Source organism: Volvox carteri (genome assembly GCF_000143455.1).
Source record: "Volvox carteri f. nagariensis unplaced genomic scaffold VOLCAscaffold_7, whole genome shotgun sequence".
NCBI classification, from domain to species: Eukaryota; Viridiplantae; Chlorophyta; class Chlorophyceae; order Chlamydomonadales; family Volvocaceae; genus Volvox; species Volvox carteri.
In genome coordinates, this window is record NW_003307550.1 from 1,909,567 (window position 1) to 1,926,315 (window position 16,749).

At 62.7% G+C, this 16,749-nt stretch overlaps 1 protein-coding gene across 1 annotated transcript; it reads left to right on the forward strand.

Moving 5' to 3' along the window:
* Nucleotides 1-323: 323 nt before the first annotated feature.
* Nucleotides 324-16,687, forward strand: VOLCADRAFT_116546 (BRCA2-like protein; the record flags this gene model as incomplete). Its single annotated transcript, XM_002947634.1, has 17 exons — nucleotides 324-1,599; nucleotides 2,136-8,949; nucleotides 9,282-9,499; nucleotides 9,745-10,184; nucleotides 10,404-10,654; nucleotides 10,887-10,951; nucleotides 10,995-11,014; nucleotides 11,193-11,294; nucleotides 11,554-11,673; nucleotides 11,976-12,164; nucleotides 12,675-12,830; nucleotides 12,993-13,264; nucleotides 13,715-13,890; nucleotides 14,257-14,461; nucleotides 15,230-15,262; nucleotides 15,554-16,019; nucleotides 16,388-16,687. The coding sequence occupies 17 exons, from the start codon at nucleotides 324-326 to the stop codon at nucleotides 16,685-16,687; spliced, it is 11,103 nt and encodes a 3,700-aa protein (XP_002947680.1).
* Between the last annotated feature and the right edge of the window lie 62 nt (nucleotides 16,688-16,749).

The window sequence follows — 16,749 nt, forward strand, 5'->3', positions numbered from 1 at the left end:
AATCCATCACAGTCTGTCCTTGTGAGACCAGAGGTTTGCTATGTGTTTGGCTGCAGGTCATCTTTGCATTCATGCCATCCATGCCTTCCGGAATGAATTCACGGCATCTTGCACCCTTTGGACTCCCGCAAACTTTCAGATACGTGGCCTTATCAAACTGGAAAGGAGGACACAATCCAGCACGCTTCCCATGTGGCGTTTTTTGCATAGTAATGAAAAGAATAAAAGAGCGTTTGCTCGCTCCAGAACCAAACGCTTTGTAGCGGGAGTTTGACGGCATTCCGCTCTGCTTGCTGGCAAAGGCGCTGATATGTGAATTAATTATGGCAACGTGTTGTAGGTTAGATCCATCGGCGCTGGGAGAGCTGCAAAAATTGTTTAGGCCCTTCTCGCACAGTATTGCAAGCTTATGTGAACAAGCGAACCTTTTCCAGCCAGGTATTAATTGCTTATCCGACACTTCCTGGAGATTTGAAGACTGCCGTCTTGGTCGAAAGCTTTGCACCGGGGTGGATGGCACCGTCGCACAGCATGGCACGCTCGACTTACAACGGAGGAATCAGTGTGATCTTCGCCTCCTGGATCCCGATGAGGATCCGTTGTGTAATGCAGCACCGAGCAAAACCGAGTCCTTTGGGGCCCGAGCCGCCTCCTCGCAAGAGGGCCTGCTAGGAGCCACTGACGCAGCGCTGGGTACTCCACTGCGGGCCCGCTGCGCATCCAGCGATCCCGACAGCATCCCAGCATCTGTACTGCCCGTGAATATGGTGCCACAGACCTGCTTTGAGGCCAGCTTTGTGCCAGGGTCCGTACTGGACAGCGCGGGCGTTCCCCCGTCCACGGGCTCTGACCCAGAAATTGCATCTGCTGGCTGCGGTGCTCTGTTGTCGCACAGCAGCGATGGGAACCCAGCATTTCACCTTCAGCACGTGACCATGGTGCCAGAGACTTGCTTCGACGACATCGACTGGTTGCAGCCACAGCTACAGTTGCCAGCCTCTTTGCTGCAGACCCAGCCTCAGCTGCCCACGAACTCGGGCGACCTGACTTCTTTGGCAGCAGCAGGCAATGAACTGACCGGCATCAATGGCGCAAACATTACGCGCGCGGAAGACACTCTTGTTACAGCTCCTGTGCATATGACCTGCACCGCCGCAGCAACAACAGCGAACATGGCTGTGTTATGCGCAGCGGCGCCAATGGATGGCGCTAGTATGGGCCTTGTAAACAGGTTCCCGGAGCGCTTGGGCCAGGACCGGCAATTGCTGCAGCTACATGAGCATCATCCAGCCACAGCTGCCCCACTAGACGCAACCCAAGCAATAGATGTCGTTGCCCATCCACTACCCACATGCGACGCCAGGGTCCTGCCGGTTCCGCCGCCTGGATACAGCTTCGACGTGGATGCGGCTCCGGACCCTGGCTTTGGGGTGGCGCCTACGCAGCAGACGCCGCAGCTCGATGAGTTAGGGCGGCACCTTGGCAATATGCCCAGCAGTGTTCCCGGCGCCCGGTCAGGACAGCTTCCAGCAGTTATGCAGCCCTCCTTCGATTACATGCTGGATGAGCCCACGCCGCCACCCAAGCAGCTTCCTAAAGGTGCGGCGATGCCGCTTCGGGTCGACGAAGCGCTTTTCATGGGTTTCGTTGTTTCTGGCGATCTGGGTCATGGTTGGAGGCAGTGTCCGCCGTGATCTGCTGGGGCATCTGGTAACTGCAAGCCCCAAGGACGTTTCCGTAGATTATGAATTGTCCTTTCATATTCCCCTCGTGTCACCCTTATAAGCGCAGTTTTATATTACTCCTGTCAATATTAGAGTGATCCAGGCCGCGAGCGGCGTCTCAGGTCATGGTGCGGATACGGCATATCTTCATTCGGGTGCAACAGGCGCAATGCGATGGTTGCAATGGTGGCAGGCAGGTGTTGCTTTTCACCGTTGACATTCACACCGCTTAAACCCCGGTGCGAATTAGCAGGAGAAAGCTGAGGCCAGTATCAATTGATCCATCCGTACAGCAGCGTAGTTCTTTTGTTCCTGCCCACTTACTTGGTCCCCTGAGGTGTCGCCTCTGTCGTTGCCGCCTCCGTTCGGTTGCTGCTGCTCCGCGCACTTGGTCTGTCTCCTGCGGTGCAGGTACACGCCTGCTGAAACCCGGGCAGCGCGCACGGCCGCTGCCGCCACCCTCTTCAGCCATGCCTCCAGCAAGGACATTGGACGGCCTGCTGGGCGGAGCAAACGCTGCGGCCTCCACCACCGCACCCGGCGGCACAGCCTCCTTAGGCGCGGAGGGACTCGCTGTGTCTACCGAAGGGGACCAGCGTAGACCGGAGCAGGAAATGGGTTGCCCGCTTCGGACGGTTGCCCACGAGGGGTTTGGGTACGGGCACGAGCAGGTCACGAATGAGTTTATCGTCCAAGACCAGCTACCGCGGCAGCCGGTGCACAAGTCGCCCCGGTGGCAGCAGCTGGATGAGCCGCGGGAGCATCTGCAGCAGCAGCAGCCTACGCGTCAAGGGCAGCAACAGCTTCAGGGAGGTGGGCCTCAGCCCGGCACGCCTCGCATGCCGGTCATGGACCAGGTCGAGCCGCGCCTGGCCAGGCCGGTCTTGCTGGAACAGCCGCCGCAGGTGCAAGGCGGTGGGGCGCATGACGAACTGGGGCTGGGGCTGCCTCAGCATCTGCAGCAGCAGGGGCAACAACAACCAACCGTCTGGGATTGCTTTCCCACGCCTGACTTGATGCTGTTCCCGCCGGAAAGGCAGGGCGCGGTACAGTCCGGCCAAAGTCCCTGCCCAGGGCAGCAGCAGCGCCAATACCATCCGCACCAGCAGCCTCAACAGCTGGCCCCGCAGCAGCCCGGGCAATGGCGACTACCGCAGCCTCCAGAGCCGCCCATTGGAGACTGCCGGCAGCTGCAAATGCACCAGGGCAGGGAACAGCAACAGCAGCGCCAGGATCACAACTACCATCACAACCAAAATCGCAGTCACCAACAGCAGTACGAGCACCAGAACCCTTCGTACAAGGAACACCAGCCGACCCTATTTCACGTGCCAAGCCACCACCACCACCACCAACGAACCCATCATTCTTACCACGACCCGCAACAGCAGCAGCACCAACAACATCAATCGCAATACCCCCAGTATTACCAGCAACAGAATCACCAGCAGCACCACGCAGGCGCTCCGCCTCTGGTGATTGATCGTGGGACTTCACACCACCCGGCTCCGTGGACCGGCGACCATAGCACTGCTTCCTGGGAGGGCAAGCCGGCGCTGCCGCAACCGCACGCTCTCCAGCAACCGGGCCACAGCACAGCACAGGATTGCATTTCCGCGGCGCAGCACTCTGCAGCGTCTGCTGGTGGAAGCGTGCATTTCGGCTCACATATCCACCCTCCAGGCACCGCAGCCTTTCCGAGCCGGCGGCAATCTCTGGAGGAGAGATCATGGCAACCTCATCAGCAACGTCAGCCGCTGTCACCACAGCACCCGCAGCAGCAGCTGCAGCTGCCGGGCAGCCACGGTTGCGCCCCGTCGATGCAACAGCCTGGAAACTATGGCCTGCCGCCGACGGGGAGTGCCTGCCACCGCTCTGCCGCAGCACCCAGCTGCGTGCGGTGGCAAGAGCAGCACCAGCACCACCAGCCGCAGGCGCTGCAACTGCAGCAGCGGCCGGCATGGCATCCACAGCAGGCCATGATTGCAGGACGATCCGAGAGGCAGCCATCCCCTCCACCGCAACACCAACTGTACCATGCAGCCTGCCAGCCGCAGCAGCAGCAGCAGTGGCAGCAGCAGCTACAACAACAGCACCAGCACCAGCAGCAACCCTGTGCTGGTCATTCAGCATTGTCGCAACCTCTGCAGCCGCAATCGCATGGTCACAGTCAAGCTTGGCTTCAGCATGTTCCAAATAACGGCAGGAGGGACCCGTCACCGCAGCCACCTCCTGCGGGTGGCGGTCTACCAGTGCAACTGCCGCCGCCTCCTCAGGTGCGGCCGTGCTTTCCCCAACACGTATCTTGGGAGTCTCGGGGCCAATTACACTCCGCCCCTCCTGCCGTGAACAGCCACACACCTGCGCCGCCGCAAGCTCAAAGGCAGCCGCTTCCAGCGTTGTCTGCTAACACTCCCTTCCCGAGGCCCTACGGCACAGACCTGCACACTCCCCCGCCTGCCTTGCCTACCACCATCACGGGCAGCAAGCAGCCACCTGGACCCTCCTCCCGCCAGGCGCAGCAGCAGCCATTGCATCATGCCCATGCCTCGAACCAGCTCAATAACGACAGGCATATACAGCACCCACAATCGGTCAGGGCGTCCCCTGCGATGCAGCAGTCCTATGGCGGCCACCAGCAGCTGCCGCACGGCCCGCCGCCGACGGGGTTAGACCACCAGCGGCAGCAGCCACCTTTGGTGGTTCTTCCCGCGATAGTGCACGGCGGCGCAACCACGCCGCACGCAGCGACCCGAAACCTAACAGACGCATCAGCGCACGGAGTGCATGCGCGGTTCAGTGGCGCGGCGCGGCTGGGACAGGAGCCGGGCACAGGGCCGGGATCCTGCGGCTTTCGCACCGCGGCGGACAAGCCTATCCACCTCAGCGACGCGGCGAGGCAGCGCGCTGCAGCCTTTTGGGTTAAGGTGCTGGAGGAGCCGGAGACGGTGGTGGATGGAGGTGGAGTTGCTGGGGAGGCGGTGGTCACTGATGAGACAGGCAGAAGCGTGCAGCAGCAACACGGGAAGATGGAGGCGCGAAACTGCGATGGCCGTGTGTCCGAATCTCCTGGCGGCTCGGCGGGAAGTCGGTTGGCTTTGCCCGCACCTCCGTTGGAGATTCCCCCGACGGTGCCGCTGCTGGCGTTCGAGGATGTCGAGGCCGACAGCGAGAACGTGGGGCCGCTCGGGAATGGACCCCCTCCGACAGGCGGCATGCCACTGCCGCCGCCACCGCTGCCAGCTCCTCTGCGCAACGAAGCTCAGGCCCACGGCGCTGGTACTGACAGCATTACAGCTTTCGGAGCGGGGGCAGGACTTGGCACGAGCGACGCCGCGGCGGTCCCTGGCATCAGCGGCATGGCGAATGACAAGGACTGTAGTGGCGATGTTGAAGTAGGGTTCGGTAGTGATGGATCCCATGGTGGCGGTAGCGGCTTCATTTTTGCTAGTGGCCGGCGCCCACAGGTATCGGCGGCAGCAATGCGGCGTGGCGCGGAGGTTCTGGCCAAGGCGCTAACTGCAGCGGCTGTAGATCCTTCGGAGGGCTGCGGTGCCGAGGATGCCGGCATGTCTCACACCGTCGCCAAGGGCGCGAGCGAGTGGCTTGCAGCCGCAGTTACAGAGGCCTTCCCCGCACACGATGCAGGAGTAGCACAAGTGGAGAATCTGCAAGGGAGAAACCGCCCAGATGGCGGCGTCGTTGCCCTTGCAGCTGCTGACGGAAACCGGTTCGACAGCGGCACAGGACCTGCTATCGCCGTTCAGACGCCATGTGGAGATTCCGGGGCTCAGGCTGCGGCAACCACAGGTCCTAGCGTTCGCATGGAAACGGACCCTGCAGCATGCGGATTCAGCACGGCGGCCGGCCGGCCGGTCGTCATTTCTGAAGCTGCAAGGAAACGCGCCGCGGGCTGGCTGGCCAAGATCCTGGACGAGGACGACACAGAGGAGCGTGAGAGCAGAAGCCACGGCGGAAAACTAAGCGCGGGTGTGGATGCGGGTCCGTTCGTCTCGGGGCCTGATGAAAACCGGATTGCAGACAGCCGGAGAGTTAGGCCGCGTGGGGCCTTTAGCGCCGTGTCTGCACAGGGAGGTAGCGCAAGGCGTGGAGCTGTTGGCGCTACGGTCGTGGCCGCTTCCACCGCTGCTGCTGTGCTTTCCACTGCGGGCAGTGGAGGACTGAGCGGTCTGGGCGGCGGCTTCAGCACAGCGGCCGGTGCGCCAGTCGCTATCTCAGATGCGGCGCGGAAGCGGGCCGCGAGCTGGTGGTCGAAGGTCCTGCAGGACCAGGACAACGGCATGGGGATGGCGGAATGCAGTGCAGGTTGTGGTGGTGAGCAGGATGCTAAGGGCGCCGCGGCAGGTGCTGACGTTTCTGGGAGCGTCGGCATCGGTGGGCAAACCATGGCGGCGGAGGCGATGGCAGTAGCAGCAGCAACTGGGGGCTGTGCTAGGAATAGGACTGATAGCCCTTGCACTGATGCTGAGGCTGGTCGTGCAGCTGCAGTAAATCAGGCCGGCCCGATAGCTCCAATCGGCGAGGGGTTTCCCGGCTTCAGCACAGCTGGCGGCAGGCCTGTGGTCGTATCCGAGGCGGCGCGGCAGCGTGCGGCGGGCTGGATGGCCAAGATCTTGAACGAGGAGCCGGCCCAGGGACCGGGCGTTGACGGCGCTGGTGGTAATGGAAGCGGTGATGGCAGTGGTATGGCCACGGGCAGTGGCGGCGCTGCACAGCTAGGAGACGCACCTTCAGCGGGCGCAGCGGCGACTGCGGGCCAGGGCGGCGATGACCCGGCGACGGCAACAGCAGCAGTAGCCGCTGGTGGCAGCTTCGGGGGCTTTAGCACAGCTGGCGGCAGGCCTGTGGTGGTGTCGGAGGCGGCGCGGCAGCGCGCCGCTGGTTGGCTGGCCAAGGTACTTAAGGACGAGTGCAGCGATGGTGACGAGCAGGATGTCCGTGGTGCAGGTGCTGGGCACGGCGACAGCGGCTTTGGCGGTAGCACAGGGGCGGCAGGGTTCTCTGCAGTTACGGCAGGTGCGAAAATGGCAGGAGGGTCCGCGAGTGGAATGGGTCCTCCTGCTGACCTGGGCATGGCTGCGGCCGCCGGGGCCGTCGGCTTCAGCACGGCGGGCGGGCGGCCCGTCGTCGTGTCAGAAGCCGCGCGGAAGCGCGCTGCTGGCTGGATTGCCAAAGTCCTGGACGCAGACGACGGAAACCACGGCGACCAGGAGGTCTGCCACCCCTCTGTTGCAGCCGCGGTCGCCGCCGGCATGGGCTCGGCATCGGGTTTGGTTAAAGCAGGACCCAAGCGTTTGGCGCCTCGGCCTTCTCCTCGCGGCGACGGCAGCGAACCATCATTCAAGCCACCGGTACGCTGCCGTGTGACATCGGCACCGGTGTCGCACGCGGCGGCTATGGAGACTACCGGCCCTTCTGTCGCCACTGCTACCGCTGCTGATGCTGCCGGAGGCTACCTTGCCACCGCAGAGGGACACCTGGAAGGTGCCACAGCTGCCGCTCATGCACCCAGCGCCGCCCTGCACCCTACCCACCCGCCATCATCAGGCACACAGCCTTCCGCAACGCCAGCCACTTCTACGCTAACCTCTCCGTTGCTACCTTACCCGCGGCCGGAGCCTCCGCAGCCGCAGAGAAACGGGGAGGTTCGTGAGGCTGCGGATTTCGCCGGTGTCTCGGTGCCGGTTGGACTTGCGCGCCGGCTGCTGCCTGCGGCGTCCGTTGTGGCGCTGCCGCCAGCGGCCACCGCGCTGCCGCGCTCCGGCCTCACCTTCGCCTCGGGACGGCCGGTAGTGCTCAGCGAGGAGGCGAGGAGGTCCGCGGCGGCATGGCTGGATCGTGACTGTGAGAGTGGGGCAGCGACGGCGGCGGTGGCAGCGCCGGACGCGCATGCACAGGCGACAACCACAGCGTCACCCGCAGGCACAACAGCGGTGATAGCAAGCGCAGTAACAACACCAGCAACAGCAGGAGCACGGACAGATGGAGATGTGGTGGCGGCGGGGCTGGAGGAATTTGCCGAGGGGAGGATATTTGTTTCTAAAGCGCGTGTGGAGGGATCCGTTGCCGTCACCGTGGCAGATCCGGCGCCAGATGAGGCTGGTGTCAGGGAGGAATTGAGTCCTCCTGCAGCGGCGGGCCGGCAGAACGACGGTGAAAAGAAGGCGACGACCTATGGGTCGAACTGGACCGCATCAGCATCACCGGGCCTTATGACCGCCGGCGGCAAAGCGATTGCAGTAAATCCGGCGCGTCTGGCCGCGGCGGCAGCCATGTTGCAAGCGGTGGGCGCGGTCGCAACAGACGAGGGGAGCGACGGCAGCGCGGCTCCTTCACCACTATGCGCAGTCGAGGGACGGGCCCCGAACATCAGCACGACACGCGGTGGTGGCCTGCAGCTTGGGCCGCGGCAGGATCTGCAGCACCTGCAGGCACAGTCGCTGAAGCAGCAGCTACAGGAGCAGCCAGCCACGGCTACGTTGTCGGCAGAGGCAACGCCAGTGGCGGCCAGAGTGGCGGCGGCGCCCACGGCACCGTTGCTGGGGGCCCTTATGACTGCGGGGGGCAAGTCGGTTTTGGTCAGTGAGGAGCGGCGTCGGGCGGCGGAAGCGATGCTGGCCTCTGCTGCCACAGCGGCAGAAGTCGACGCGGGAGAAGAAGCAGGGCCGGGCTGCGATATGTACCTGAATCGCTCCGGTCACACTACTCCTGGGCCTGAAACGGGAATTCGATGCGGACCTGGAGCGAGGCCCATGGCTCCTGAAGGCACTGTGGACATGACAATGAGCGCCGCTTGCGTCGGTAGGGATGCTGACTCGGAGGTGGGAGGGTCGCGGATGCCCCTGGCGCCACGGCAACTAGTCCCAGCCCTGTCTGCAGCCCTTGGGTCCATCCAAGCAGGGGGTCTAGTGGCCCATGACATTAACACGGGCCGCTCGGCTGTCGGCAACCCGATCGCCGCCGCTGGCGCCGCCGCAGGACAGCACACACCAATGCGGTCGCTGCCACAGCCGTCAGCCGCGGCGGCGCCAGCGGCACCTGCCGCCGCCGCTACACCGCCACGCGCCGTCACGCCACGCACGGTTGCAGGCGCCGTGACGCGTGTTACCGGCTTGCGAGGGCCCGCACCCTCCACGGGCGGCCTCAAGCGGCCACGCGCACCTGGAGATGGCGGTTCCGGAGCCGCTCCAACCCCTGGCACAGGGTGAGGTTGCTGCAGTCACACAACAAGACAGTTTTATTGCTCAAGCAGTGACATATTGGGTGCTGATGTTGTGAAGATATTCTTCACGCGTTGAAATTGTCTTTGCCTCTGTAGCCCTCCTCCTTGCTTCCTGCCGTGCCCATTACGTGGATCGGAACATGGAGGGAACCCGTTTGTTTTTATTTGCCTAAAAGTTCTCCTGACCGCCTGACCACGAGTGAGCTTCGCTCTGTTTTTGGCGGATCCCACTTGCCCTAGCCCTCGCCCTTCCTCGCGCAAAACCCCCGTGCTAGATCCTTCACTCCGTAACACCTGAACCGAAACCTTACCAGGCGGCCCCCGCGCCACACAGCCGCTGCCACAGCCGGTGGCAAACGCAAGTTCGTTTCTCCTCTGCCGGCCGGGTACAAGGGCAAGCCTGGCGCCGTAGATTGCGCGACGCCGCTGGGGGCCGGGCCCAGAGGCGACAGCAGTCCGGCAGCTGAGGCTTGGTCGGCAGGCGGAGGCGCTGCAGGGATACGCAGCGCTAAGCGATGCGGCAACGGGACAGGTAAGGGGTCCTGTCCTCTGGGGCTGTGGAGGGCTGATCCTGGGCTGCAGGCGGACGCATGTCAAGCTGTCTGCTGCGGCTAACTGGCTGCCAATGGTTCGCCATTTTTTGGTAGTGCGATCGTTCTGTTGTTGCCCCGGTGGCCATAGAGGAGAAGAGTTGGCGCGGGGCTCGCAGACTCAACCCCCCAAGAGCAGACTCAACCCGCGGTCCCGCTAAACTTGCTGCAACCATAATGCAACCAGGCTCTCCAAAGCGGCCCCGTCTGTCTTCTCTGTTTGAGCTGGAGGTGGGCATCGGTGGCGCGGCCACCAAGCTGCCGCTGAGGCAGTACTTCTCGCTGCCGCCCACGCCCCCGGGCGCCTCACCACTGCCTAACCCGCAGCGGGGCGGTGGTGGCTGCGGCCAGGAGCAGCCGCCAGCCGTGGATGGCTGCGGTGGCGGCGAGGCCGCGGGTGGTGCAGGCGGCGACGGAGATGCGGCGGTGCATGGCTGCAGCAGCGATGCTGTGGCAGCGGCAGTGGCGGCAGTCGCACCGAGCCAATTTGCGCCGCTGACACAGGCGGTCCTTGACGGCATTACGGCTGCTACTGCCGCGGAGTTCAAGTTCTGGGTGATAGTGCCGGCTCCTCCGCCACAGGCTCCGGCCCCACCTCCGCCACCTGCAGCGCAAGAGGCTCAACAGGTGAAAACGGGTTGTAGGTTGTAGGTTGTAGGTTGCATCGCAGCCCCCGTGTGTGCTCAAGTACCTAGCTGTAGCCTAGCTGAAGCCTAGAGCTTTCAGAATAATCAGTGAACGCTGTCATGCAGCTTGTCGTAATATCCCACCATTGGGTGTGTGACTCTCTGGCGGGCATCCAAGCAACCGCCCTGCTTGGTTCCCTTTTTTTGCGGCGTTCTGCAGAAAGTGAGCGTGGCTAATGGTGGCGGCAGTGACGGTGGGCTTGGTGGTGGTGGTGGTGGTGACGCCAACGGCGGCGGTGGCGGCGGCGGCTGTGCTGCCGCAGAGCGCGTCGCATGGGGTGCAGCAGAGGCTCGAGAAGTGCTGCAGCAGCTCGAGGTGCTGCCACGCAGTGCACGCGAGCGGGCCACTGACCCGTGGGTCACCAACCATTACCGATGGATTGTGTGGAAGCTGGCAGCGTACGAGCGACGGTGGGTTGTGTGGAGTGAAGGCGTTCGTGTATCTGGGGGCAGTGTCCTTTTGCGTACGTCGCTCAGTTGGCGGCAAGAAGGATTTGATCCGCGTTTCCTTTAGATAGCCTTGTTTATCCTTTCGCTGGATGCCATGCTGCTGCTGCTGCTGCTGCTGCTACGCAATGATGCTGTTCCGAATCAGCGATTTAGTGTTTCCCTACCTAATGCCGTGTGCTGTGCAGCTTCCCAGTCCATTGCCGGGGTCGCAGCCTGACGCCCGCGGCAGTCTTGGACCAGCTGCGGCGCCGTTTGCAGGTACGGTATTGTACCCGTACGGCACAACTCTTCGCATGCACAGAAGTGATGCGCCAGGTGGCGGTGCGTTGCCCCTTCGTTACGTTGCCCCTTTGGTTGAGCTTTGCGCCCGAGTTGCTTGTCGAGCCCATTCCCAGATGTGAATCAAGATGACTTATTTCTGTTGCGGCTTGCCGCCAACGGCGATCCCACGATACCGTTCCATCTTCCCCCCTCCCCCAACATTTGATGTTGCTCCCAGGTGGAGCTGGTGGGTGGCGGGCGGCCCATCCTGGCGGCCATTCTGGCCCACGACCGACCCGCGGGTCTGCCCATGGTGCTGGCTATCAGCGGCCTGCCCGAGGTAAGGCGAGGGCAGCGGCCCCCTCCCGGGGGCCCAGGAGGAGGCGCAGGCACGCCGCGGACCTAGAGTGGCGTCCAGAGCCGCGGAGGGATGAGATCTGTATCCCTCAAGTCCGCCCTGAACTTCCGATCTGAAAATTATCCTCCGCCAGTTTGTACACCGAAAAAACATGCGCACACACATACTCAAGGTACCCTTTTTATTCCTCAACCCTTCCTCTTCCTTCCTGACACTCCGCCACCCGCCAACCCCGGTGCAGCTGTCCGGGCGGTCCCACTTCACGGAGGGTATGCGGGTGGAGCTCACGGATGGCTGGTACGGCATTGCCGCCGGACTGGACGGCCATCTGGCGCAGCTGGTGCTGTCGGGCAGATTGACGGTGGGAGACTCTTTGGGGGAGCGGTGTGGAGGGTTATACGTGTTTTTCGCAAACAAAGATTTAAGATTTTTAAACACCCACGCCGCACACACGTACCACGACAACTATACCTGTCACGCACCATCTATTACTCCCCCTCGCCCTGTCACCACTCCCTCACCTATTTCCCGGCCCCCTTTGCTGTTGACTCCTTCAAAATCTATTAGTCGACATCTGAATCTTGAAATGATGCAACTCCTCCGTGACCGCCTCAATCCTCCCTCCCTCCTTACCTCTCTCCCTCCCTCCTTACTCCCTTCCAGCTGGGCAGCAAGCTCCGGGTGTGTGGAGCCGACCTGCAGTCAGAGCGGCCCGGGGAGCCCCTGGACCCCGCCACCCGGGGCAGCTCAGCGCTGAGACTCCACTTCAACGGCTGCAGCCCCGTACCCTGGGACGCGCGGTTGGGGGCCCAGGTGCAGCCCGCAGCACTGGCTCTGAGGCCGCTGGGGCAGGTGTGCTGCGCGGCGTGCACGGACCGCAGGAGTGCGGGGCGGGGTTGTGTGTGCGACCGGTTGCCGGTCTAGGAGGTGTGGTCCAGGAGGATGTGTGGAGGGGTGGATGAGGTGGCGCGGGTAGAGGTGGGCGTGTGCCCTGCAGGGAACATCGTGTGCGTCTATGCGGGGCTTCAGGTGTACGTATGTGCAGGTATAGGTGTGTATGTATGTATGTATGTATGTATGTATGTATGTATGTATGTATGTATGTATGTATGTATGTATGTATGTATGTATGTATGTATGTATGTATGTATGTATGTATGTATGTATGTATGTATGTATGTATGTATGTATGTATGTATGTATGATGTGTGCGCCTGCATGTGTCTGGGCCGCCCCCGAGGGGAAGGACGTACCTTCCCCTCCCGTGCGTGTGGGCATGTGCGCGTGCAGGCCCGAAAGCAGGTGTAACCCGTCATTACGAAACACAGTAAGCCCACACATCCACCATTCCTTCCCTGCCAGGTGATGCCCGGCGGCGGGGCCGTGCCGGCGACGCTCCTGCTGGTGGTTGCCAAGTACGGCACCTTGACGTACGAGAACACACCTCAGGGTGTCGTTAACCGCACACCGAGGGCGCAGGAGGAGCGGCTTCGAGGCGGCGCGGCGCAGCGGAATGAGGTGAGGGCCGGGGGCCGAGGGAAGAGGGAGCGAGGAAAGATACCCCCCCTGCCATCTGTCACTACCTGCTGTCCAGCACCGCACAGTCTAACCGCCACCTGTCGGCTGCGGCGCCCGCCGCCACCGTCGCCACGTTCCATCGCTCTTGCCCCGCTGTGGCAGGCTGCCGCCGCCGCTGCCGCTGCAGTGCAGCGTGCTGAGTTAGACCGCTGCCGTGCGCTGCTGCGTGGCGGCCCTCGAGCTGCGGCGACCTTCTCCTCCGCCTGCTCCGCCTCCTTCGCGACGCTGCGTGTTCAGCGCGCCTATGCGACCATGGTGGTCCGTGGGGCTGGCGGACCGGATGGTGGCGGGGGAGGTGAGGAGGGCGGCGGCGGGGAGGACGGTGGCGGAGGCTGTGGAGCATTGCCCGCTGAAGAACAGGCGCAGCTGAGCAGGTGCGAGAAAGGGAAAGGGAGGGATTGGAGGAGCGAAAAACTGCGAATGCGATTTTGGGGGAGGCGTTGTGCCGGCGGCGGCGCAGCTGGATCTCGGGTGACGGTGTGCCCTGGTTAGGTGATGAGGTGGACTAGAGCCACTGTGTGCTCCTGGGCCTTGCGCCCTTTGACTGACGACAGGGACTCGTCATTCAGTGTTCGGCTGCTGGCACGCGCAACAAAGCACTGCCTTGGAACGAACGAGAGCCCACAAGAAGTGCGTTTGCCCTTCGGAGACGAACAGTCGCGATGCTGCACCGTTTTCAGTATATAGATATAGATATAAATATACATATATATACACATTAAAATATGCATTAAAATTTATATGTATGAAAATTTAATAATAAAAATATGAAATAAATCATAATATGTATCAAGTCCTAACTCTGTCAAACACGCACACACCAGACTGGTTTCGGAGCGCCAAGCCTACCTAGCAGCGGAGGTGGCCAGGCAAACCGAGGAGACACTCAACGGGAAGTCAGGCGGAGCCGGAGGATTGGGGAGCGGTGGCGGCGGTGACTGCGGAGTGCCGTACCTGCGGCTCCGTGTTGCGGCCGTGACACCGCACGGCGTACCTTCAGGTGTGCGGGCGGGCGGGGGGGGCGGCTGGCCGGTGCTGCTCCGTCTGTCGTTTTGTACTATGGCACTATGCCTCCGTGTGCTGTGCACACATGTGCTTTTGATTCTTTAGCACCCTGGCTTGCCCACGTCGAGCAGCAATGGTTGTTAATTGCGAGGAACGGAAGGGAAGGAAAGGATATTGCGTAGCGGTTATCAGATAGCATCCTCGTCCGCGCCGTCTCACGTCTCATGAGTACACGGCACCGTGTTTCTTTCCTCTGCCCCCCTCTCTCTCCTCCCCTCCCCCCCCCACACACACATATCTCGCCTCCTCCTTCCCCCCACTCCGCCCCGCGCCCGCAACTCTTGCCGTTCACCACCGACAGGGCCCCCGAGCAACGTAATGCTGCGGATTTGGCGGCCACCTGCCGAGCTGGACGAGCAGCTGCGGGAGGGCCAGGTGCTGCTGGCGACGAACCTGACGCCGGGAGCGTACGGCAGCACTAGCGGCGGCGGTAGCGGAGCCGGCAAGGACCCGAACGGCGGGTCGGCGGCGGCGCTGGCGGATCTGGGTCCCCACGGCCGGCTCCGGTGAGAGTGCGTGGGGATGACTGCCGGGTCGGCAGGTGGGGGTAGCGTGGAGTGGGGTGGCACTAAAGCAGCCGCCGACCTTACAAGCGGCTGGAGTGTGAGATTGGAAAAGGGGACGCAGGACTTGGGGCTTGCGATGCGCCCGTGATGTTCGCTGTCGGCGACGTCGTCGTCGTTGTCGCTGCTGATGTTATTCGGGTAACCTGTACGGATAGTGTTTAGAGGTACTGCAGGGACAGAAGGTGGTGACGAGGCTCGTCCCGTCCTGCAGCAACAGCTGCTTTACTGAATCTCCGTATCGCCGTGTGGCGTCTTTCCGGGTTTGCGGAGCTTAGGGTTTTAGTGGAGCCGGGGAGCAGTCGGAAGCGGGAGGGGGGAGGCGTGGGGGGGGGCCGGGTGATTTTTTGGCTGAATTTGTCACGGGGGCGGGGTGTGAAGGGGCTAGAAGGCGGAGGAGCTGACTCCGGTAAATCATAGATGTGTGTGTGGGGGGGTGAGATGTCAGCCATGCAAGCCGTGGGGGGGGGAGCCTCCTCCCAGGGCCCCTGACCCACCCACCCCTTTCCTCCTCCGTGCCTTCCTTGCTCTTCTTTGCTTTGCGTTGTCGTTCACGCTTTGGAACCTTCTCCAAGGACAGTTCGTCGAGGCGGTAACCGCGTTTCGCAATCAACGGCTTGTAACGCACGCATACATGCACACCACACCCACACGCGCAGGCTCATCACACCTCCATTCCCGCTCCCCCCACAAACCTCCTCTCCCCCGCAGGTGTCTCGAGCTCACTGCCAGCAAGATGACCCGGTGAGCCAGTCGCTGAGGAGGTTAGGACTTGGGGGGAACAGCAAGGGGGGTAGGAGGCAGGAAAGGAAAGGGAGGGGGGGAAATGCTCCGGGTGAGGGGGTTCGCTCCGTAGGTCTGCCGTCCCCGGCCAGTCCCCACCAGCTATTACATATGCCTTCGATGCGCAGTGCCAAGCTGACCGCGCCGCTTCCCACACCGAGCCCTGCTCCGGGGCCACCCGATCTGTCGGCCCCTATGCCCTCGCATACCCTGTTCCGCATTCCCTTCTCATCTCCTGCACCCCCGTCGTAGGTTTCGCATTCTGGGTCAGGCTGCCGACCTTTCCCACCATCTGGCGCTGCCCGCCTACCAGCCCCGCCGGCAGCTGCGCCTCGCGGACATCGCCGCCGCCCTGCCGGCTGCCCTACAGCAGAGGCTTTTCATGCCCTCGCCTTACAACCATGGCCACCTGCACGGCCATGGGCCAGGGCAGCAAGACCGCGACGGGCAAGGGGCCCTGTCCAGCGTCTTTGAATTTGACTTCACAGGCTGCGTTGTGCGTGTGGGCGACGTCCAGATGGTCGGTGGCGGCGGCGGTGTACGGCAGCAGTGGGTGTTCCTGGCGGATCAGACGTCGGGGCTGTGCGCTGGGGCGATGGTGGGTGCGTCTGGAGGCGGTGGCGGTGGTGGCGGCGGCGGTGGCGAGGCAAATGGCGGCGGCGGCGGCGGTGCGGGACCTCAGCCGTGGATGCTGGCGGTGAAGCTGGTGGGCGCGCCGGTGAGCCCTCCGCTGTGCCCGTTGGGTGCAGCTCTATCTGTAAGGTGGTGTTAGGGTTGCCAGGCCAGCACAAATCAAAATGACTTCTTTCACTTATCATCGTGCCACTTACAAATGCAATCGAGGCAATTTGCATTTTACCCGTGCTGGTAGCTAAATGTGCATGCCGATGTACGGTAGTGTTGGATCCCAGTCAGTGTTGATGCGGTGGCCGGTGGAGATTACAAGTTGTTTATGCCCATCTTAACCACCGGCTCACAGGAACTCTCCCAGCAGGTGAGCTGCCTGCCCTTTGTTGTGCATTTCGAGTGCTTCGGGTCCCTCACTTCACGCCCCGCCCCCGCCTGCCCGCATAACAACGATTACAGGAATCTGTGGACTTCCTGCAAGACCCCGCTCGCCAGCCAGGTGCCGTACTATCCTTCCGGCATTTAATGCTACAAGACCGCGATGCGGCAAACCAGCTGTGGGTGGCGGCGGCGCCGGACACTGCCAGCGTGGTACGGGTAGCGCCGCCGCCATCAGGGGGACCCGGCGGCGGCGCCGCAACGGCGCCGCCGGCGCCACGTGGCGGTGACCCTGTGTTAGCTTGGGTGCGGGGTGTCGCGGGACGGGAGCAACTGGTGTTGTACGGCGCAAAGATTGACCGGCTATTGGGTGGTGGTTGAGTCATAGTCCACCGGGCGCGGGTGAGTCTTCAGCGCGGCAGTGGGGAGAGGGGATCGATGCC